This window comes from Truncatella angustata, assembly GCF_020726525.1.
Source record: "Truncatella angustata strain MPI-SDFR-AT-0073 chromosome Unknown BKA67scaffold_8, whole genome shotgun sequence".
Lineage (NCBI taxonomy): Eukaryota > Fungi > Ascomycota > Sordariomycetes > Amphisphaeriales > Sporocadaceae > Truncatella > Truncatella angustata.
This window is the reverse complement of record NW_025763388.1, coordinates 2,452,009-2,474,069: the sequence shown is the minus strand read 5'-3', so window position 1 is coordinate 2,474,069 and position 22,061 is coordinate 2,452,009. Positions and strand designations below refer to the sequence as shown.

The 22,061-nt window shown below is 54.0% G+C and overlaps 5 protein-coding genes across 5 annotated transcripts; 3 read left to right on the top strand and 2 right to left on the bottom strand.

Moving 5' to 3' along the window:
• Window positions 1–1,326: 1,326 nt before the first annotated feature.
• On the top strand, window positions 1,327–3,390 carry BKA67DRAFT_524109 (BCS1 N terminal-domain-containing protein; the record flags this gene model as incomplete). The annotated part of the gene is made up of 1 exon (XM_046098538.1): window positions 1,327–3,390. The coding sequence occupies one exon, from the start codon at window positions 1,327–1,329 to the stop codon at window positions 3,388–3,390; it is 2,064 nt and encodes a 687-aa protein (XP_045954590.1).
• A 1,444-nt stretch (window positions 3,391–4,834) lies between these two features.
• On the top strand, window positions 4,835–5,839 carry BKA67DRAFT_662807 (uncharacterized protein; the record flags this gene model as incomplete). Its single annotated transcript, XM_046108072.1, has 2 exons — window positions 4,835–5,437; window positions 5,612–5,839. The coding sequence occupies 2 exons, from the start codon at window positions 4,835–4,837 to the stop codon at window positions 5,837–5,839; spliced, it is 831 nt and encodes a 276-aa protein (XP_045954589.1).
• Window positions 5,840–6,793: 954 nt separating this feature from the next.
• BKA67DRAFT_594819 (kinase-like domain-containing protein) lies at window positions 6,794–9,059 on the bottom strand (the record flags this gene model as incomplete). Its single annotated transcript, XM_046105095.1, has 7 exons — window positions 6,794–7,340; window positions 7,396–7,847; window positions 7,907–8,062; window positions 8,120–8,324; window positions 8,471–8,582; window positions 8,663–8,785; window positions 9,017–9,059. The coding sequence occupies 7 exons, from the start codon at window positions 9,057–9,059 to the stop codon at window positions 6,794–6,796; spliced, it is 1,638 nt and encodes a 545-aa protein (XP_045954588.1).
• A 6,345-nt stretch (window positions 9,060–15,404) lies between these two features.
• Window positions 15,405–16,337, bottom strand: BKA67DRAFT_695014 (uncharacterized protein; the record flags this gene model as incomplete). The annotated part of the gene is made up of 3 exons (XM_046109291.1): window positions 15,405–15,521; window positions 15,580–15,670; window positions 15,742–16,337. 3 exons carry the CDS (start codon window positions 16,335–16,337, stop codon window positions 15,405–15,407), a joined length of 804 nt encoding a protein of 267 aa, XP_045954587.1.
• Window positions 16,338–18,346: 2,009 nt separating this feature from the next.
• Window positions 18,347–21,882, top strand: BKA67DRAFT_524115 (uncharacterized protein; the record flags this gene model as incomplete). The annotated part of the gene is made up of 4 exons (XM_046098539.1): window positions 18,347–18,411; window positions 18,475–20,631; window positions 20,709–21,468; window positions 21,526–21,882. 4 exons carry the CDS (start codon window positions 18,347–18,349, stop codon window positions 21,880–21,882), a joined length of 3,339 nt encoding a protein of 1,112 aa, XP_045954586.1.
• Window positions 21,883–22,061: the final 179 nt, after the last annotated feature.

Below are 22,061 nucleotides of genomic sequence, written 5' to 3'. Positions count from 1 at the left end.
ATTCAAGGGAACGATTCAAATGCGAGCGGCCGTTTACATGGGCTACAAGGTAGGACCATACGGGGCTGACGGGTTCGCACGGCTACCACGCCACGGTTCTGCCACGCCACTATTCTCAGGTACAGCTCGCCAGGGGTCGAGAATCCAGGTTGTACAGCCGGCCAAGTCAGTGGCTGAGAATGAGTATGGTGTCGTCATGACCTTGGGAACAAAAGAGCAGGAAGAGATGCATTACTTGACTATTAAGACGATCTTCCAAAGTGTATTTGCACTATACTGCCCTGACTGCTCGGCACGGCCGTTGGCCGCAGTGCATGCAGCTAGCTTAAAGTTCCCAGCCCAGGCGTTCCATGTTAAGCCCCACCAACCCCTGTGTAAGGTTAGTGGTTGAGGGCTCACTCGGTTTGAGGGCCTGTCTTCCAATGCGACAGTATCAGTGTCCAAAGCAATTGCAACGCTCAAGTGCCTTGTGTTGGATCCGCATACGATCGGAGTCGCAAAGGATGGCAAATGGCCGAATTGAAATCCATCGTTCGCATCCCCAGACAGCTAATTCCTTCATGCTCTGTGCAACCAATTGGTTGAGACAGCTCACAGAATTTCACAACGGCTGTACTCCGCCAGGATGGCATCACTTTTGACGCTACGTAAACTCCACAAAGCTGTTTCCCCTATGCAGTCATACGGCAGACAGCCACAACGGGAGAGGTCAACCACGCTCTACGGCATCATTGGTCCCCGCATATCTGGAGTAAACCCAATCGAACCTCAAACTACTTCGCAGGGTGTGACTAACAGAGGCCATCGGCGAGAATGCCTGGCAGACACTGCGCAGCTTTTTGCACTTGGGTATGCTAGCCAACCAATAAGACGGCCCCCGTCGATGCGATGCGAGTTGCCACCCCTGTACACATCATGAGTAGCCCTACAATATATCAATAAGACAAGACGAAAGACTTGCGCTAGTAAGGCAGCAAGCCCGCTTGTGCTCGTGCCGCATGGCATATCTGACAAACATTGCTGGTTACCTCAGGCTCGGTCGCCATGTGCAGCTATAAGAACAGCCTCCTCGTCTCGTCGTTAATCAGGACTCTGTTATTTGTCAATATCCCTTATCCTCCACATCCGAGACCTTGATCATACAGGCCAGTGGCTTGAGAGCCAAGTCCATTCCATTTAGTGAGGACATCATACACAACAAGGGCTTGTCACCACCAGGTCATTCCTCAGCATCTTGTCACTTTCTGGCCCGTTGCAGGGTCTACAAAGGCAATGGCTGACTCAAACACCTCGTTCAATGCTGGTGCCACAGCTTCGACATCAACAATGGCTACCGAGACCACAGCGCAAGCACCGCAATTGGCGGTGTTAGACTTCTTCTTCCCCGGCTTTTCCATGGCCGCCGGTATCGTACAGAAGTATTTCCACATCGACCTCAACCTTTACATCCCGTTAGTTATGCTCTGTGGAGCCCTGATGGTCACCTGGAACTATTCGAGCCAGTATTTTTGGGACCGGGTGGAAACGCATTTCATGTCAAGCGTTGACATCCGCACCGACGATGAAATCTACAATATTATCATGACCTGGGTCGCGAACCAGCGCTTCTCTCAAGGCGCCCGGCGCTTCGTGGTCAACACGAACCTGAATTCGCGATCATGGTATCTCTGGCGATGGGATGACGAGAGCGACGAGGAAGATAGTAACGACGAGTCCGGCCCAAGCAACGAGACCAAGAAAAAGGCCCTGTCGTACACACCTTCTTTCGGGACGCACTATTTCTGGTTTCGCGGACGCCTGCTCCTCTTCAAGCGTAACTCGAAGGAGCAGAAGAGCAATTTCATGGCCGTGAGTGAACGCGAGGAGATCTCGGTCTGCTGCTTCGGCCGCAACCCCTGGGTCCTGAAAGAGCTGTTGTACGAGGCTCGCCTGCTATACATGGAGAAGGACCAGAAAAAGACGCTCATCTATCGCGGTACCACTCGCTCCGGATCGGCCGAGCCAGCTTGGCAACGCTGTATGGCTCGCACGTCTCGGCCCTTCTCAACCGTCATCCTCAACGAGAAAACCAAGCAGGATCTCATCAGCGACGTTACGGACTACCTTCAGCCATCTACGCAGCGCTGGTACTCCAACCGCGGTATCCCCTACCGCAGGGGCTATCTTCTGCATGGGCCTCCTGGTACGGGCAAGAGCTCGCTCTCCCTCGCCCTCGCTGGTTTTTTCAAGATGCGTATCTACATTGTCTCACTAAGCTCTATCACGGCTAGTGAGGAGAACCTCGCAACTCTCTTCGCCGAGCTCCCGCGCCGCTGCGTCGTGCTCCTCGAGGATATCGACACAGCCGGCCTGACCCACACGCGCGACAACGGCACCGGAAACAACAGTTCTTCGGCGGCAACAGGCCCCGAGCCCCTGGAGCCGGGCCAGCTCACGCCCGGCAACGGCGACACGACCAACAAGGACAACAACAATAACAACTCGCCCGGCCGGCTCTCGCTCTCGGGCCTGCTCAACATCCTCGACGGCGTCGCCTCGCAGGAGGGCCGCGTCCTCATCATGACGACCAACCATGTGGAGAAGCTCGACAAGGCGCTGATCCGGCCCGGGCGCGTCGACATGATCGTCGAGTTCGGGCGCGCCGACAGCGGCATGACGGCCGCCATCTTCCGCGCCATCTTTGCCCGGCTGGACGGCGACGAGGCACCCCCATCGTCATCGCCATCATCATTATCTTCATCGTCGTCGATGGCCACACGTGAGGCGGCGGAGAAGCTCGTGGACCCGGAGGTCCTGAAGAGGCTAGCCAGAGAAGAGGAGCGCAGGCAGAAGGAGGACGACGAGCGCGTCGAGGCCATGGCGCTCGAGTTCGCGGCCAAGATCCCGTCCCACGAGTTCAGCCCCGCAGAGCTACAGGGTCACCTGCTCAGGCACAAGAGGGACCCCCGGGCTGCCATCGACAAGGCCGAGGAGTTTGTCGAGCAGACGAGGAGAGATCGGAAGGACAAGGAGCTCAAGGAGGCCGAGGACAGGCGCAAGGCTGCGGAGAAGAAGGCGAAGGACGATGAGAAGAAGTCGAAGGAAGAGGCCGAGGCCAAGAAGAAGACCGACGAGGCCAAGGCCAAGGAAGAGAAGAAGGAGCGCAGGAAAAAGGCTAAGAAGGAGGAGCAGCGGAAGAAGAGAAAGGAATCTAAGAAGTCGGGCTCCGGCTCGGATTCGGATTCATCTTCGTCTGACGGGTCCTCTGATGCCGAGGTTGAGAAAAAGGAGACGGCGGAGAGTTCTAAAGCCGACGACAAGCCTGCGCCAGATACCGATATCACGGTCATCAAGTCTAAACATGAGAAGAAGGACTCGGGATACGGGACACCCACGAGTGTTGAGGTGTAGGTACCCATTTTGGGTTTAGATTTGGACGCACTGGTGTACCGGCGTACTGGGCGTTGTTCTTTAAAAGTAAATACGCATTGGACTCACTGTCCCGTAAATTATGCGAACTATCGAATGTACAATTTTATGAAACTTACTATTGGTCCGGTGCATGGTTTCCTGTCTTCGCAGTCTTCACCGGTAATCAAGAGAAAAGTATGAATCACCACCTATCTTCCCGAAGAGACCGATGTGGGTACAAAAAGACAGTGTGGCAGCGATGTTCAGGATAACCATTCTTGTCAGCGGTTTGCCGCAGGTCACTTTGGCATACGCGAGAGGTCGGCGTCTTCTTGGGGGCGAGGGTCGCACATTCGCTCGGTGACTTCCCAGGCGTGGTGATGGATGTACGTACAGTCCCTATGCTCCGCGTATACCGGGTACGCACGCGGTGCTGTTCCCACACGCTTTGACCATCTCCGACTTTGGAGGAGTTATGACATTGTACCAAGGGCCGCAGGTCGACTCGCACTGCGAGTATGCTGCGAAGTTGACAAAGATGATTTCTCAAAAGAAGTGCAGTCGATTTCGCTTACGTCAACCCTGATGGCGTTGTTGACGCCTCGGTGCAGATTAATGATCATATAGCTCGGTGCAACAGATAATATATGTAGCGTCACACTGGTGTGTATATCATCGATGGCGCAAGTGTTTATTTCCCATCCACACATCAATTATGATGCGAAAGTCTTCGTACATAGGTGCCTTCTCTACGAATACTGATCGCTTGTATAACGGTACAATAAATTACACAGAAATGGCAAAAAATATCTGCCTTTAGTTTGTGTGTACTATCTTAACTGATATACTATTACCGATATGATTAAGTAATATCTAATCCGTCGGAAGCTCTGTGATTAGGTTTCGAAATAAGGCCTTTCCTATTCCTGGTGTATAGGCACTAATCTGACGGTACCGAGACTTATGCTCGACCAGGTAATTGTTATGCCTTCGAAAACTCTCACTTGACATCCTGCATACTCCCCGATTCGCTTCAAACATAAGAGTTATTCTACCATCCATATCTACATCTTTTGACACATAATATGAAAACAGCGACAAGGACTTGTTCATTCGGCACGAAGGGACCCAACAGAATTGCCGGGAAGATTTCTACCCCTCCCGCTGTTTGACCCAATCTCCCCCACATTTCCGTAATGCGGGCGGGCTGCATAGTCGGCCAGGGGGGCGTGGGCGAGCTCCGGAGCCGCGTAACAGCTTTCGGTCTGCGCTCCACCGGGATGGAGTCTGAACTGTCATAAAAGACAGGAAGCGATCGTATATAATATCCTTGACAACCCCAATCGGAGGCCATAGTAACTTGATATGCTTATATGCATATACTCCACCTCACAGAACCTCCCAACATAAAACCTGACGACTAAGAAGAGCAACGAAGTACACAATGCCGGACCAGACCCTTAGAGACAAGGTCGCCATCGTGACGGGCAGCAACACGGGCATCGGCGCCGCCATAGCCCAGGAACTAGCATCCCGGGGCGCGAGCGTCGTGATCAACTACCCGTTCCCGTCCCTGCAGTCCTCGGCGGAGCGGGTGTTGGCCTCGCTGCCCACGGCCTCGACCTCGATGGCGGTGGAGGCGGACCTGAGCACGGAGACGGGGCCGCAGTCGCTCGTGGACGCCGTGGTGTCCCGGTACGCTGCTGGCGGCGGCGGCGGCGGCGGCGGTGATGGTGGTACGGGTCGGATCGACATCCTGGTGAACAACGCGGCGCTGGCTGTCAACAGGCCGTTCGAGTCGCAGACGCTGGACGACTGGAACGCGCTCGTGAACCTCAACGGGCGCGGCGTCTTCCTGCTGACCCAGGCCGTGCTGCCGCACCTGCCCAAAGGCGGCGACGGCAAGGTCGGGGGCGGCCGCATCGTCAACATCTGCTCGATATCGGCGCGGGCGGCGCCGGCGCTGCAGACCATCTACGCGGGGACCAAGGGCATGGTGGACAGCTTCACGCGGGTGTGGGCCAAAGAGCTGCCGCCCAAGTACGGAGTAAGCGAATTTCGGGATTGTCTTCTGCCCCTTTTCAGCATGTCCACGGGGCGTATAATACTGTCTACTAAAGACATGTCGTGCTTTGTGACTGTTTTACAATACCCCCCGAAGAAGCCCTCCCCCCAGACCCCCATCGTGAAGAAAAGTAATTACTGACTCCGAATGCTGTAGTGCACCGTGAACGCGGTGTCGCCGGGGCCGACCATGACCGAGGGCTTTGCGGCGGCGGGCGAGGAGTTCATGAAGGCCATGCAGCCCGTCATGGACCAGACGCCCGTCGGTGGCCGCATGGCAAAGCCGGAGGAGATTGCGTTCGCGGTCGGCTTCTTGTGCGAGCCGAGGGCTAGTTGGATCAATGGACTGCATCTAGTGGCGAGTGGAGGGCTGCATATTGATTGATGTTTGTTCAACTTCCTTTTGAAAAGGAGAAGGAGAAGGAGAAGGAGAAGAAGTGCTCACAGCTTTGAGTATACTAGTACAAGCAAGGATGTGGCGTTGACGATAAAGCGCAAGAGTTCCCCCTCCCCCTCCCCCTCTGCCCGTCTCTAGAAGCAGATGCTCTGACGTTGACTATGGCTGCCACACATGATTGGTGAAATCAAGACGTTCCCGTGGCTACTGTAGCAGTGATTTAGAAGCCAGAAACCACTGCCATGTCTCAGGTATCGATGATCACCTGTCATGCATATCAACGATATCTACCGAACAAGGAGCCTCTATCATCTTGTAATAATTGTTATATTGCAGGACCGTGATAGTTGAAGGTGGCGGAGTTTCAGCTATCTCGGATATGACTGATTATCTGTCTATCTTGGCCGCTTCTCTATTTGTTTTGGCCAGGCGTGCTGACGTGGATTCAATCTGCTAATCTGGATAGCCCTAGAACATACAGAATCAATGCCAAACTGATATATCACATCAGCGTTGCTAGCTAGTCAATGCCTGCGTTCGATTGAGTCGTGATCGTCTCTGTTGTACCGCCTCTAAGCCTCCTTGTCTATGAAGCAGCAAGATCCCGACCCTTTGATGTGAGTTGAGAGGAAGAACTGCGACAAAAGTCCTGGGTATCATGACCAAAATTCGCCCGCCGAACCATGCAAATGTTGCTGCATCTTCCTCCAACATGATGAAATGTGATCGCTTCTCCGTGATATGCTCTAACGCCCCAACACCCTGAAACATAATGCGCCTCTGAGACCTTCAATCTAAATGGGTCTGAGGAATGTGATGTATGCACCCGTCAGTCCGCGCCATGCGGCATCGATGCTGGTATGTACTGTGAGGCCAGCAAAGGCCTGCGCCCCTGGTTAGCTTCATGTTTTTTTTTTAATTCCTAATTCCTCGATGGCACCCTCAGCCAATGACGACTCGGGCACCTTCCTTGCCCAACACTCCCCTTTCCTTCGGCTTGGGACTGTGCCCGCGGCCCTTCTTGCGGCCGAACAGTCCAAAGACGCCGCCGCTAGAACTACCTCCCTTGTCGTCACCCGCGTCTTTCGCATCCGCGGGTAATGTGGCGTCCTGTCGTGCCAATTGTGACCAGCTGCCGGCAGCATCGATTGTCACTTGCACACCACCGGTTGGAGACTCAACACGCATGCCCGTCGGTTGTACACTCCGATTAGTATAAGAGGTTTGGTATGGTGGTAGAGGTGGGGGCCTGCCAGGGGCGGATCGACCTTGTCGGTCAGGATTGCTGTAGTCTCGATGATGCTCGCTCGACATGTGCCTCTGCACATGTTCCGGTCGATAAAAACCTGCATTCCCATTAGGCTGGGCGGGTACAGCTGCGTTGACACTCATTGCCTGACCATGAGTTGCACCGTCCGGCTGACCCGGGCCAGGTGCTCGGCCATCTTCTGACATGCCATTGCCGCCTTCACCTTGCATAGCAGTCATTCTGTTGGGGGGATTAGTGTCTGTCGTGCGAGGGAAGACCGAGGGGGGTTTCTTACTTGTTGTACGCAGCAACGGTGTAATCGAATGGCGCAAAGTCTCTCTCAATGGACTTGTACAGTTCCTCTTCGCGTATCTCTTTATCAGTTGCATCATCCTTGAGCTTCTCGCGCGGTTTCTGTCTTCGTGCTCTTGCCTCTAGGGGGGCCTCTTCCAATAGCAGCTCTTCCAAATCATAGGTGGCGTCAAAGTTGGTTTTATCGGCGGAGGGCACAAATACGGGCTCAAGTTCCTTCCTCAACAAAGCATCAAAGTCGATAACTCGGAAAAACTCGTGGTGAATGAAGCTTTCCCACGTCGAGCCCATTCGCGTCTTGGGATTCGAGTCCAAAGCCTTTTGTATGGCGTAGAGACAGGGTAGCGATACCGGCGGTGAGGTAATGGGGAACTTGGGGTTAGCAGCGGTGATGACATTGGACAGGCTCGACTCCGAGTTGCCTTCGAAGGGTCGCTGATGCGCTATGTCAGTATTCTTTCCGGTGATGCCCGGAAACAAGGTAGGAACCATACCTTGTTGTAAATGCACTCGTAGAACAAAACACCCAATGACCACCAATCTGCCGTAACGGTGTAGCCCTTGCCACCATAGACCTCAGGCGCCAGATAAGCCAATGTGCCAGACTTACTGGTCAAGACCTTTCCGGGGACGACATCGGAGGCAACGTTCTACAGGGGAAACGCATCAGCTTAGATGCGCAGGTGATTTGGTCTGGTGATACTCACGAAATCTGTCAAGTGGACATGGCCGTCTGCGTCTAGCAGCACGTTATCCGGCTTGACGTCACGGTGTATAATGCCTTGCTCGTGTATGTATTTGAGAGCACAACCAAGTTCGGCAATCCAGAAACGGACGGCCTCTTCGGTGAACGTCTTTCTCGATATGTGAAATCGTAGATCGCCTCCCGTCATTAAGTCAACCACCAAATACCTGTTTGTCCGAGAAAAAGTCAGCATTTCGTTCATGCATCCGTAAGGGGGCGCCGCTGCGTTGGGTGTAGACCTGTTTGGTGCCAGGCGGGGTTGAGGGACGGGTTCAGGTCCAGGTTCAGGCTGGAATTTCCTTAACAGACGTACATGTACTCGATATCTTGAAAGCTGTAACGCAAGTTACATATGAAAGGATGGTTCACATGCTCGAGCATGCGTCGTTCTCGTATGATGTTTCGAACGCTTTCTGACCGTACAACTAGAATCCGGGGTCTCAGTATGGGGGGCTTGTCCCGGTTGCCTACTCGGCAGAGTCTCAACTCTTGACTCTGGACGCACCTTCATCTTTCCGTATATATTTTAAAGCAAAGGACAGTGCTGTGTCTTTCCTCTCGACGATCCGGACTTTTCCAAAGGCACCTCGGCCGACGACTCGTAGCAGGCGGAAATGGTTGAGGTTCACTGCAGGTGGCCCGCGGGGGCGCGACTGTCAGCCAAGTGCCCGCACATCACGAACATTGTGAGCAGCTCGGGGCGGGAGCCAATTCGAGGACTGCATGGTGAGATTGAGACGTGCGATGCTCAAAAGGCACTATCTCGCGGCCAGGACAAAGTGGCCGCACGAGGGGGAGGGACAGGAAGAGAGAGGGAGGGAGGGAGGGAGCAGACGGCGTCGTAGCGTGGAAAGCTTACCTTCGCCGTTGAGATCAACGGGTTTGCCCTGGCTGTTGCCCATAGCTAGGTGCAGGACAAAGTGTGAATAGGCTCGGTCACAGTCACGGTATCGTCAGCCTCGGACACCGGACAATTAGAGTGCTGTGGTTGAGTAAAATTGGCCAGTTTGATGAGCTCTGAAATGGCGATGTGAGAGTTACAAAAGGCACCAGGAGGGGTTGAATCAAATCAAATCAATCAATGGATCAATCTATCAAATTCGGGATTATTTGGTCTGGCGAGTCGGTCAGGTGAAGGCAAAGGCAGAGGCAGAGGTTAAGGGAGCGATCCCCATTGATATCCCCTTACGGCTTGGGCCTTGGGATTGGATTGGACTGGACTGGATTGGATTGGATTGGGACTTTGATTTCTGGAACAGGTTATGGAGCCTTTGATAAAGGATCGGCGCTGAGGTGAGGGTCAGTCTTGAGAGGTAACGGAGGGCAATTCCTTTTTGTATTGTAGCGTCCTTTTTGGCCTTTTGGCCTTTTGGCCTTTTCGTTCCACCTGCACAGAAAGTGGGGACCAACTGCGCTGCCCTGCAAAGGACCACTCTTAGCCTTCAGGTGCTGTAGGGTATTCTTGGTATGTGGTTATTCTCTGGTGATCCTTCAGCCCAAAAAGCCCACTAACATTGGGTTAAAGTACTGAAGCTCTGCTGACTACACGCATTGTATTGTATTTGTATGTGCGCAACATGCAGTAATAAGAACCCCCCGTACAGTCAGTCCAATCGATCTAGGCCAGGATCCTGACGCCTGTTCTGCTTCTTGTTCTGCTTCTTGTCGACGTCTTGTCGTGTGTTCTCCGTCCCGTCCCGTTCAGCTCAGTAACTTCAGTTCAGTCCAGCACGCACGGCTCTCCGGCCATCTTGGTCCCAACTTGCGCGCAGCTTCCTCCCCCCCTCCCCCCGGATGCAAGCCAAACTGCCGTTACAGGGCTACTCACATGGGCCTGTTGCTGCGTGTAAGACGTCAATATGCTGCAACCTGGAAGGTCTGGGTCTAGGACATGCCAATCATTGGGAACAATGCGCTGTCATGCGAACTACTGGTATAAAATTCTCAACGTGTTCGTCTCTGGCCTTGAACTAATTGCTTTTCCCCCTTCTTCCTTGGCTCCTCTCAGCTTGAACCCTGCAGGAGAAAGACTGGCTACAGATAGATTTGTCGCTAATGACATCTGCAGGTCCCCTTAGATTACGCTACAGTAAATCTGCTGGCTGTTGTTGTGAAGGAACGCATGGGCGCAAAGTAAAGTACAGTACAGTACGACTCTGCAGGAATCACTTGAAACTACGAGTTATCAGACTATTGCACCGCTACGCGACGACAGTTGATCCCGGTCACTGGTGTCATGTAAGCGACGCTCTATATCAATGTAAGAGATACATTAATATTAGATAGATACGCAATTGGGGCCACTTTGACGACTGGATCTCGTGCTGAACAAAAGTCGACAGAGTCAAGAAACAAGCATCGGCGCGTAGGCCCATCTAGGCTTAACGCCAGCGCCGCTTGCTATCTAGCCCTGTCACTCCGCGAGTCGGTGGTCTGGTGCCCTATGAACCGCTCTGACTTGACTCGGGCAATAGCATAGTAGCCCCGTCCAGTTGCTGGATCTTGCGTAGTATTTCACTAATTGAGTAATAGATCGCTTGGGCCCTGGGCACGTCGTTCGGTATACGGAGTACGGAGCGAGGACTGTGGCCACTGACCACATACGGCGGAGTGGAAACAGAGGAGAGGAAATTCAATTGTCTTTCCCAACCTCACTTGTGGATGATACACGGGAGGAGCCGGTGGGCGTTTGACCTCCCATTTCAGGTCCACTGCAGCGGCATGAATGAATAGCCCTTGGGAAACCCATGAGAGGCTAGGTCTATTGTTCTCCTTCCCATCGGCACTACGCATTCATGGATAAACGCAGTTGTAAACACAATGATCTCCAACCGTTCCAGATGGCGAGGCAAGGGGTACCGTGGGGGTTGGCTGGCGGAAGGCAAGTCAAACGAGGGTGCTCCGTACCCCGTATCGTTTTGTACCAGAGCCCAGGACATTCATTTTTAGATCCTTGAATCTGGGGTATCAAGTGGGTGCCGAAGATATATCACACTGGTGAGCCGTACCCAAATAATATGTATTACTTTCTAGACGACGCGAACACGTCCGGGAAGCAACCAGCCTCTTTTTGGGCAAGACGTCATGACTTTGGTTCCCTCTGGTTTTGCGTTATCGTTCCCTTTCCCCCTGGCTACAAGTACACACTGATACCCCATATCGCCGGTTGGCGAACGCCGGTCATAGCGCCCGCCGAGCATGCTCACCAACAGAGTAACCTAGATAATTGCCCATAGCCATATCCGTGACACGTGACAAATGCAAGCATTTGTGATCATCACATCGCCATCATCGTAGCACGATCGGACATCTGATATTAGCCCCGATGGCGCGTGCATGAGTGAGCCAAAGTTACAGACCTGGGCCTTCTTGTTGAAGTATAGTGTAGTCGAAGCCCACAGGTACACCCGAGCCGGTGGGAATGGCGAACTGCATTTCTAGCGCTACCCGTCCTCGTGGCCTAGCACGTGTAGAAAAAGCCCTCTGGGCATGGTCTCCGCGTGGCTGGCAGGCTGGGTATTGAAGCCTGCAGGAGCGGCTGTGGTCTGGAAGGCCAGAGCGAACAAAGCAAGCCTTTTACCACCAATGGACAATCAAGAACGAATTACAAGGCACAGTGGGAGAACGATTGTGCTAGCAACGGTGCCGACCGTTCTCCCGGACCGCACCTCTCATCCGCTAACACTCAAGTTACACACAAACCAACCAAAGTAGCAAGTCGGAAATCACCTCGAACTCTTACCGTTCGCTGCAGGGCGTGCCCCGTCAAAACCTTCTATTTCTGGTCTCATTCCCAATTCATCTGTCGGTGCGGAAGGAAATACAACAAATTTTTTTTAAATAAAAAAATTTACGCTAGGCCATGTTCCGCTCCTCCTGGGTCGTGACCCATGGGTTTATGTTACTCGTCGCATTACTCCATACATGAGGAACCACAACAGAGGATTCAGGATTCCTCCGACGTCAGAAAAAGAAGACCAATATGTCCTCCATGCAGAACCATCCTTGCTCCAGCCACGTGCCAAAAGTTGTGTCTGCCTCCGGCATCGTTATTTTCCCTCCTGGGTTCTAAGCCCCGATACTTTGGTAGAGACCAAAAGGTCCAATCCTATAATGCTCCAGTACTTGATTATATGAGATGCGGCCACATCCCACACCCTCTTTTTTTGGGGTCACGTAACCAGCCAGTACTGTCCAAAAATATCTGCATCCTTCAGGAGTCAAATTATCCGGGGCGCGATAACAAGAGACAGCTGAACAACCGCACAAACTCGACGCGCTATGCAGTCCAGTTCGTCCGATTCGCCATGACCTTTGTCTAAAGCTGGAGCTAGCGATCCGAAGACTTGGTTCGCTACCAGTTCCTTCACAACAAGTTTCCAACAGTCTGGGTAGTTCCTAGTCTCGGTAATGGCCGGCGCAGCTTTTCTGAGTTTCTTGGGGTCAACCAAGGTTCGTTTGCTGAACGAGCCGCTTTCACCTGCCAACACAACACCGAACATTCGAATTCGCGAGGCTCGAGGGGATCCCCGAAATTGCACCTCGTGATCTGGGAAGGATCAACAGCTGCATTCTGCTTGAGTGTCAAAGTAATGCACAATTTGCGGCGTGCGGGATCCGCAATACTACCACTTTTTGCCAACGCGACGCAGGAGGTAGGAGCAGGTGCATATGAGAAACGTGGCAGGACGTGGAAGAGGCAGTGACCTGGCCTATCAAGCAAACAACCCCATCTGCAGCTCTCGATTGATTCGCAGCCTCCGGCCGCACCAAGCCAGGGATAACTCCCCGCAACCTCGCCTATTGCTTGGCCCCCTTCCTGGTCCTCTGGATGAAGCATTCTGGAACATTTCCGCGTTCGGCTAGCACTTATCTGTCACGACCCTACAGCACGAGGACTGCATGGTCATCGCCTGTGCAATAGTCTCTGTTTGCTGCATGACGCGAGAAAAGAAGATTACAGGGCAACTGCTTCGCAAAAAAATCAACATCACCTGCCCAAAGAAATTCAGGGGTCCGCTGGGAGATTGCAACCGCAGAGTGTCTATTCCCGAAGAAGTCCAATGCAGATCTTCGCAAAGAGCCCTGCTGCTCTGCCAGCCTGCCAGCCTGCTTGCCCCGACCAAACCCCGAAGTGTCAGATTTTCTGAGTTCAACGGAGTCGCCGTTAGTTCATCAATGGTCCGTGCAGCCGTGTAAACGCTAGAAATAGTGTCGACCTGGATCAGCATCTACGAGCCAGGGGCGTGTCAAGTGTTTTTCGTTTTGCAGCTTGCCACAGGCCTTGAGCAACCTGAGGCTTCGTGATCTTGGTCTACGTGGCATGGGAAGTTATGGAAGGAGCTCATTGTACTTGGTTCAACGACTTTCATAATCGCCCATCACGACCATACCGTTTCAAGCCAAGCCAAGCCAAATGTTTACGGTGCCATGCAGCCAGCTTATCATCACATCTAGGTTGCCTTCTCCATGCATCAAAATGACGACTGATAGGTCGCTTGCGTGGCGCACCACGTCGCACCTGATATCGGATCACAAGTTTACATGCAATATCTGTCTATACTATACACCTCCAGCTCTGCACTTGTCCAGGCAGTATTGTGGCACTTTGCGAACTGAACATCATGGCGGACGCAGGGTATTGGACGGATTTGTCCGTTATGTTATGCTGATCCGTCTGACATCAGCTATGCCGCAAGATAAGCGAGCTCTCAATGTTAATGAGTCTGGTGGTCATCATGCGGTTTCAGGTGCATCTAAGATGCCCAGTGGCGTATTCGTCAATATGATGTTTTGTTTTGGGGGGGTTTTTTTTTTCTCCTTCCCTGGCGCACAGCTAATGCAGAACATAGGCCAGGGCAACGCTAAACCTCGGCTTGCTGGATGAAGAAAAGGGATGATACTGACCAATAGGCTCGTTCCCCGGCCTGTGGTGCGAACCACGTTCAAGGGTCAACATATATTCGTCTGGTGTCGTTGGGTATTTTCCCGTCGAAATTCTTGGTATTGTACAACTGCCGAAATGAACAAATCGCTACGTCGAAACCAGAAATTTCCAGGTACCGCGTTCCAGTTCTCGGCTTTATTATCTGTGTTCTCGTTTCAGAGCATAAACTTCCATTCTCTTGCCCGAAGTGTGAATCGAAGCTCTACAAGAGAACTTGCAATAAGCTGGGAACACGTTCGCCATGCACGTTCGTGGTAACAATCCACCACCAAGATTACGCTGCAATGCGATGACGCGTAATATCGTGTAGTGAGGAGGGTTTGGCGAGCGCTAGATACCACATCAGGGCTAAATCTGGTGATACCAGTCCTGATTGCTCTTGTATACCAGCAGTTTCCATAGAATGTTCAGGCCAAAGCCGATGGGTTTCGAAAGTAAAGAGCACTGCATACGGCTGCCCGCCGGAAGTCAAACGCTGAAGTTCTGTGCCATGACCGTCACTCGAATCTGGTTCCGAAAATGCTTGACCATCTCAGTACTAAATTATAGTCATCAGCGAAGTTGTACAGCCTAATTCACGTAATCTTTTAGTCTGACAGATAGGACCAGGCTGCGAAATAAAAGTTAACATTTATGACCAAATGATACACAGCTATTAATAGTGAGCATGCTTGAAATCTCGCTTGCCTAGGGCGATTATCAGACATATTAGACATGATTTGCATGTTTCTGTTAAGTTCTAGCTACCCAAAGATGTAGCCTATGGCCTCGGTGGTATGATTTGGGTAACTTTGTCGTCACTTGAATTCTCTGAAAGCCTTCTGAACCTCCTAGCATCTTCGAGTCGTGAAATTTTCCCAGTCGTCTAGGAATTTCATTTACAATCCGCGCCGCTTTTTGTTCAATGCAGAAACACATGGTCTTAGCCCTGGATGTAAAGGGCCAGTCATTCAGTCTCAACAAAGGACACCAGTCCTTCAAAACTGCCATTGGATCAAACCTTGCCACGTGCAGATGCCGCTCAAAAACAAAGGACGGGGACTTTCTTGGCGAGAACAGAAGCCAGTGCCCGAGAATTTCCCAAAACTCAGCATAGAGAAAAGCACGGGTCGGCGGGAGAAATAATCTGAGTTTCTGTGGAGGGAGCTATAGTCCCCGAACCAGTTCCACATAAGGATCTCTAAAAAGAGATTCGCATGTCGTGTGTCTTTGATAATAGCTATCGTACATACATTCAAGGGCAGCTCGTTCCTACACAGCAAACAAAGTTGGCGCTGGGGCACTCTTCAAAGCTATTCGCTCATTGGTCGTTGGGGTAGGTGTACGCCTGGCCAGCATAAGGCTTGAAAAAGTCGGCAGCCGCCATATCCGTGTCGAGTACCACGGGGTTCCGGCAGGCCCCAGGGGCGTCAAGGTTCTGCCAGACGTTAGTACAGGTTTCTTGGTCCAGGCTGGCATGGGATGTGTTGCCCTACGGGGCATGTGGAGAGGCTGAAGAGGTCTTTGTTGCAGCCCGTGACTTTGACGCCATCGCAGCTGCAGGTGAGCGGGACAGAATAGCCCGCGCTAGAAACGGGCGCGGTCAGCCAGTACCGGCTGTCGTACGAGCGGATTGGTGCAAAGTCGAAGATACTCACGCAAAGGAGGCATCGATGTCGGCCCCGGCATCGGTAAAGTGGATGCCCTCATGGTCCTTCGGGACGACGAAGTTTGCTTCGACCGCAGAAAGGAACCGGTCGAAGGAGAATCGGGCAAGTCCGATCTGGATGTTACCGGCCCACAACTTGTCTCGGTAAATATCTATATCCAGTGCTCGGCAAACTAGAAGGGAACCACCTACACCTGTGGGATATGCGTTGACGGCAGTGCCTCCGGCGGCAAGAGTGCCGGCCGTAGTGGGACCCGAGACGGCGGGGGAAGCGCCGGTGTTGCTGGAGTGGTACGTGCTCAGAGCCTCCCCATGCCTGTTGATCAGGCTGATCGTCATCAGCGGGGGAGGAGCCATCGTCATGCCGGCCGTTGTGATGGCCGGACGAGGACAGTCGGTGCCAAGGGCGCCGCAGATGGCGTGGCCAGGCGTAGGTGCGGTGGCAACTCCGACGTTTGCAAGAGTTTGTGACGGAGGCAACTTGGCCGTGGCCTCGCTGGTAACAGTATGGGTCGTGGTGACAGCAGGCGCAGATAGGGTGCCAGCAACCAGGGCTGCGAAAGCCATCGTTTTGACGAAGAACATGGTGGTTATGTGGAATATCGCTGGTTTGAGATACGCCAAGTGGCATGAAAGGCTGCTGGGAACTACCAGCAGTCGGCGATTCGTGATGTCAGAATTCGAGAGTGGACATGTAAAACTGAGGCAGAAAATAGTCTTGCTTCAATATATGGTCGGAATAGGGGTTCCTGCCCCATGGGAGCTGTCAACGCAGTCAATTCAAATTCTCGACCGTTTGAGCACTCCAGGCCGTTCCACTGCAGTAAGTTTCTCCAAAGACCCGTACATCCAAGTGCAAGAGACAGTCTGGAGCAAATAGGCAGGCGCTCGGCGATTGTCATGGCAGGTACGCAAACATCAGACCAAAGATGGCTCCTTGGCTTAGAACATGTTATGGTGTGTGGTGTGTGTAATGTCAGATAGTCAAAACACTACAAGCTAACTGAATGATATAGTTGGCATTTGCTGAATTGAAGAGTGACCTCCATAGTCCATACTGTACTATTATCTTTGGCATCCAAGGCCACAATGCAATATACTCGTGTATTCTCTAAAAGCCTGACAAGCACACCACGTATGTACGTTAGGAGCATCTAGCCATGGTAAATCACTCCAATGAATGGCAATATTCCATGTTCTTGTCCTTGTCTTTCCTCCAAGCTCTTGGGTCGTGCCTTGCATCATGGCAAGTCAAGTATAGGCAGTCTTCTCTAGCGTTATATGTTATTGATACTTACCGTCACTATGTACTCGTCCCATGCCACTTTTTGATTGACCAGAGTATGAAGGCAACGCTTGATTGAGGTCCATCGTGTTCAAGGCTTGTGTTATGCCATGCTCTGAGCTGATTTAATGAATAATAGGAAGAAGCCTAGCACATCAATTTGGTCTTTACGTTATGTAATACAAATTTCTTTAACGTCCCCCAAGTGCCTTGTTGTAGTTAAGGCCGAGATCTAGCACATATGGATATAATAGCATTGGAAGATATTGACTCCCCGTATATCGTTTGACGGCATGGGTGCACCGTGGATAGCACAATTTACTACGGCCTTCAAGATTGCGACGAATTTGATGCACTATGAATTTTGAGCCAAGTGTGGATGGACCAATCATCAGTTATGTAATTAGGTCCCGTTGGTGACACATTGGGCAAGAGAACATGAGACCATGAGACGATGCATAGTGGGCCATGGAGGTTCCGACAGCTGCCGCAAAACATTCTCGTAATAACATGCGAGCGCGCAGTCGACCGCCCAATTGTCGTTTGGCCGGAACATGTCGACCGGAAGGCCACAAAACATGAGGCAGAGGGATGATGTAAAAGATGGCAGCTCTCCGAGGCGGCCTAGGCTCACTCCCCCAAAAGAAAAGCACGCATCACCCCACTATCGTTATCTCTTCTCCGCGGTGCCACGCTATTTGTGGCCATCTGTATGCCGTCGATGCCAAGGGCGGCCTCTATTGGCCAATCGTGTTTCTCGACCAGCGGGTTCTTATCAGCACCAGCTTTGTCAGGTTCTCTCGCGACCTTTCACAAATGCCCGCGGCCACCCCCCAGAACCGTGGAAATGCATCATACAGTCCCGGGTCCCCAGATAAAGGCGGTTCCAAGTCTCAGGGCCACCGCAGCCAATAGGCACGTTCCGTTCCCGGCAGCAGTCAGTTCTTCTGCTGTGCCAGTGATTGGTGAGTGCGCTAGAGACCAGAGTCCGGAGATGCTGATCTCGAGTCAAGATCAGAGATCCAGATAGTGTAAAGTTATGTATCTAGAAGTGTTTTCGGTATTTCGTAGGTTTCAAGCCGAGTTCTGCTCTCCTTTGTTCAATTCTACGTCTGCAGTTTCCTATCATTTGTTCGTGATACCCCCGATTTCTGTGCTTTAGTTGTACAGCCACCCTGAAATTGAGGTTACTGCTGTTGCTGCAACAACCTGCAAAGCCATCCTGGTGCTACAAAGGAGGCTCTGTGACGTAGTAGTGCCGACAAGCTGCATCGCTTCACATAGGCCCATCACACAAACAAGCCTCACAATGGCAGCCGGTTCGAGGAAAAGGTTGGTCGTGGTCGGCCTGGGCATGGTCGGCATCGCCTTCGTGTAAGTCGAGTACACCAATTTTGCGCATCTCAAAACCACCGGTTTCTGACCGTTCATCCACAGAGAAAAGGTCCTCAAGCTAGACGCGAGGACGCGCGAGTGGGACATTGTAGTCATCGGCGAGGAGGCACACCTCGCATACAATCGCGTGGGTCTGACCAGTTTCTTCGACCACCGGAAAGTTGAGAACCTGTACCTGAACCCACAAGACTGGTATACCTCTCACGCGCCAGACAATGCGCTGGGATACCACGTCAACACACTGGTCACCAATATCGACTCGGAAAGCAAGAGCGTCACTTGCTCAAACGGCGATGTCGTGCCATACGATGTGCTTGTCCTGGCGACCGGATCAGATGCCGTCCTGCCAAAACATACACCTGGTCACGACGCCAACGGCGTCTTCGTCTACAGGAACATAGACGACCTGCAGAGGCTCATCGCGTTTGGAGAGCAGCAAAAGGGGACCGTCGGTGCTGTGGTCGGCGGTGGCCTGCTCGGTCTCGAGGCCGCCAAGGCCATGATGGATCTCGAGTGCTTTAGGAAGATCAAGCTGATTGAGCGGAACCGTTGGGTTCTTAGCAGGCAGCTTGACCAGGATGCCGGTGAGCTCGTCGTCGAGAAAGTCACGGACTTGGGCGTTGACGTCCTGCTGGACAAGCGTGTCGGCAGAGTAACGACCGACCAAGGTAACAAGGTCACGGGAGTCGTCTTCGAGGACGGCGAGCAGATGGAGTGCTCCACAATCTGCTTCGCCATCGGCGTGCGGCCCCGAGACAGCCTGGCTCGAGGTGCCGGAATCAATTGCGCGGCTCGGGGAGGCGGTATCATCGTCAACGATAAATTAAGCACCAACATTCCAGATATTTATGCCATTGGCGAGTGTGCCAGCTGGCAGGACCAGACTTTCGGTTTGATCGCCCCTGGAGTCGAGATGGCCGATGTGCTCTCGTTCAACCTGACACAAGCCAAGCTTCACCAGCCCAGAGTGTTCAAGCGTCCGGACTTGAGCACGAAGCTCAAGCTGCTAGGTGTCGACGTCGCCAGCTTTGGTGATTTCTTCGCAGACCGTGATGGCCCCAGTCAACTTCCTGTTCGTGCGGCCCGAAAGAAGTCTGTAGAGCAGAGTGCTGTCAATACGGCCGTCAATGGACCGCCAGCACATCCCGTCAAGGCTCTCACGTACAAGGATCCTTTCCAGGCCGTGTACAAGAAATATCTCTTCACCACGGACGGCAAATATCTGCTCGGCGGTATGATGATCGGCGACACGAGCGACTACATCAAACTGGTGCCGCTCGTCAAGAACCAGAAGGAGCTCGATGTGCCGCCGGCGCAGCTGATCCTGGGCGCCAAGAAGGAAGGCGAGGACGAGGGCGACGACCTGACGGACGACACGCAGATCTGCTCGTGCCACAACGTGACCAAGGGCGACGTGGTCGACGTTGTCAAGGACGGGACGTGCAAGACGCTGGGCGACGTCAAGGCGTGCACCAAGGCCGGCACGGGCTGCGGAGGGTGCATGCCGCTGGTGACGACCATCTTCAACAAGACGATGCGGGACATGGGCGCCGAGGTGACCAACTTCCTGTGCTCGCACTTCAGCTACTCGCGCGCCGACCTGTACAACATCATCATGGTGAAGCGGCTCACGACCATGCCGGACGTGATGCGCGAGGCCGGCAACGACAGGGAGGCCGAGGGCTGCGAGGCCTGCAAGCCCGCCGTCGCCAGCGTCTTCGCGTCCCTCTGGAACCGCCACGTCATGGACCGCGGCACGCACGGCCTGCAGGAGACCAACGACCGCTGGATGGGCAACATCCAGCGCAACGGTACCTTCTCCGTCGTCCCGCGCGTGTCGGCCGGCGAGATCACGCCCGAGAAGCTCATCGTCATCGGCCAGGTGGCCAAGAAGTACGGCCTGTACACCAAGATCACGGGCGGGCAGCGCATCGACATGTTCGGCGCCAAGAAGCAGGACCTGCTCGACATCTGGAAGACCCTCATCGACGCCGGCATGGAGAGCGGCCACGCGTACGCCAAGTCCCTGAGGACGGTCAAGAGCTGTGTCGGCACCACGTGGTGCAGGTACGGCGTCGGCGACAGTGTGGGCATGGCCGTGCGCCTCGAGGAGCGCTACAAGAGTATCCGCGCCCCGCACAAGATTAAGGGCGGTGTCTCTGGATGTGTGCGAGAATGTGCCGAGGCGCAAAACAAAGAGTAAGCCATATCGCATCTTTCCCTTCACACCTTTAAACTGCGACCCGAACTCGATGCTAACAAGAAATTTTCCTTAGCTTCGGACTCATCGCCACCGACAAGGGCTTTAACATCTTCGTGGCGGGCAACGGCGGCGCCAAGCCCAAGCACTCGGAGCTGCTGGCCAAGGACGTGGCGCCGACCGAGGTGGTACCGATCCTGGACCGGTACCTCATGTTCTACATACGGACGGCGGACAAGCTGCAGCGGACGGCGCGGTGGATCGAGCAGCTGCCGGGAGGGCTCAAGTACCTGCAGGACGTTGTGCTGCACGACAAGCTGGGGATCTGCGCGTCGCTCGAGGCCCAGATGCAGGAGCTCGTCGACTCCTTCTTCGACGAGTGGGCCGAGGCCATCAAGAGCCCGGAGATCGCCAAGAAGTTCCGGCAGTTCGCCAACAGCGAGGACCGCGTCGAGAACACGGACCTCGAGCCCGAGCGCGGCCAGACCCGGCCCGTCATGTGGCCCGCGGACGCGTCGGCGACCGAGGACTTCAAGGGCCTGCGGGACCGCTGGTCCTCGACGACCTGGCAGCCCGTCATCGAGGCCTCGCACTTCGCCGGCGCCGACGCCACCCCCAACGGCGTCAGCGCCAACATCAAGCGCGGCGACACCCAGCTCGCCCTCTGGCGCGTCCGCGGCCGCTACTACGCCACGCAGCAGATGTGTCCGCACAAGCGCACCTTCGCGCTCAGCGAGGGCCTGATCGGCATGGACCCTGCCACGGGCACGCCCGCCGGCGCCGGGGCTCCCCCCTCGCCACCTCCCTCGCCGCCCGCCGGCAGCACCGCCGACGCCGTCGTGGGGACCTCGACGGCCTCGGCCGACGCGTCGGAGCCCTGCGGCGACGCCAAGGCGCCCTGGGTGTCGTGCCCGTTCCACAAGCGCAACTTCGACCTGTCGTCGGGGTCGTGCAAGAACGACGGCGAGCTCTCGATCGCGACGTTCGCGGTGGAGGAGCGGGGCGACGGGCTCGTCTACATCAAGCTGCCGCCGGTCGAGGAGCTGGACCGGGAGCTGGGGACGAGCCGGTGGCGGGTCAAGCAGGGCGAGGCCGGGGACCCGCAGCTCGCCGAGCTCGACCGCAAGATCGGGTTCAAGGGGCTCCGGGCCAAGAAGCCCGGCGTCAAGCCGGTCGGGGACCTGGACATGAAGAAGCCCGTCGAGGTCTTGCCGAGCGGGTGTGGTGGGCCGTCGGGTATCGATTGGTAAGCTGCTGATCCCGTTCTCGCTTGCTCGTGGGTTGTCGAGGTGCGAGGGAATGGGCTGTGTTGTATATGGGTTTGGGATACATAGCGGGTACATGATTGAGACGAAATGCATCGTGGCCGGCGTTCTTGTGATTTTGGTAGACATAAAACAACAGGTTAATCTTATGAGTTGAAATCAAG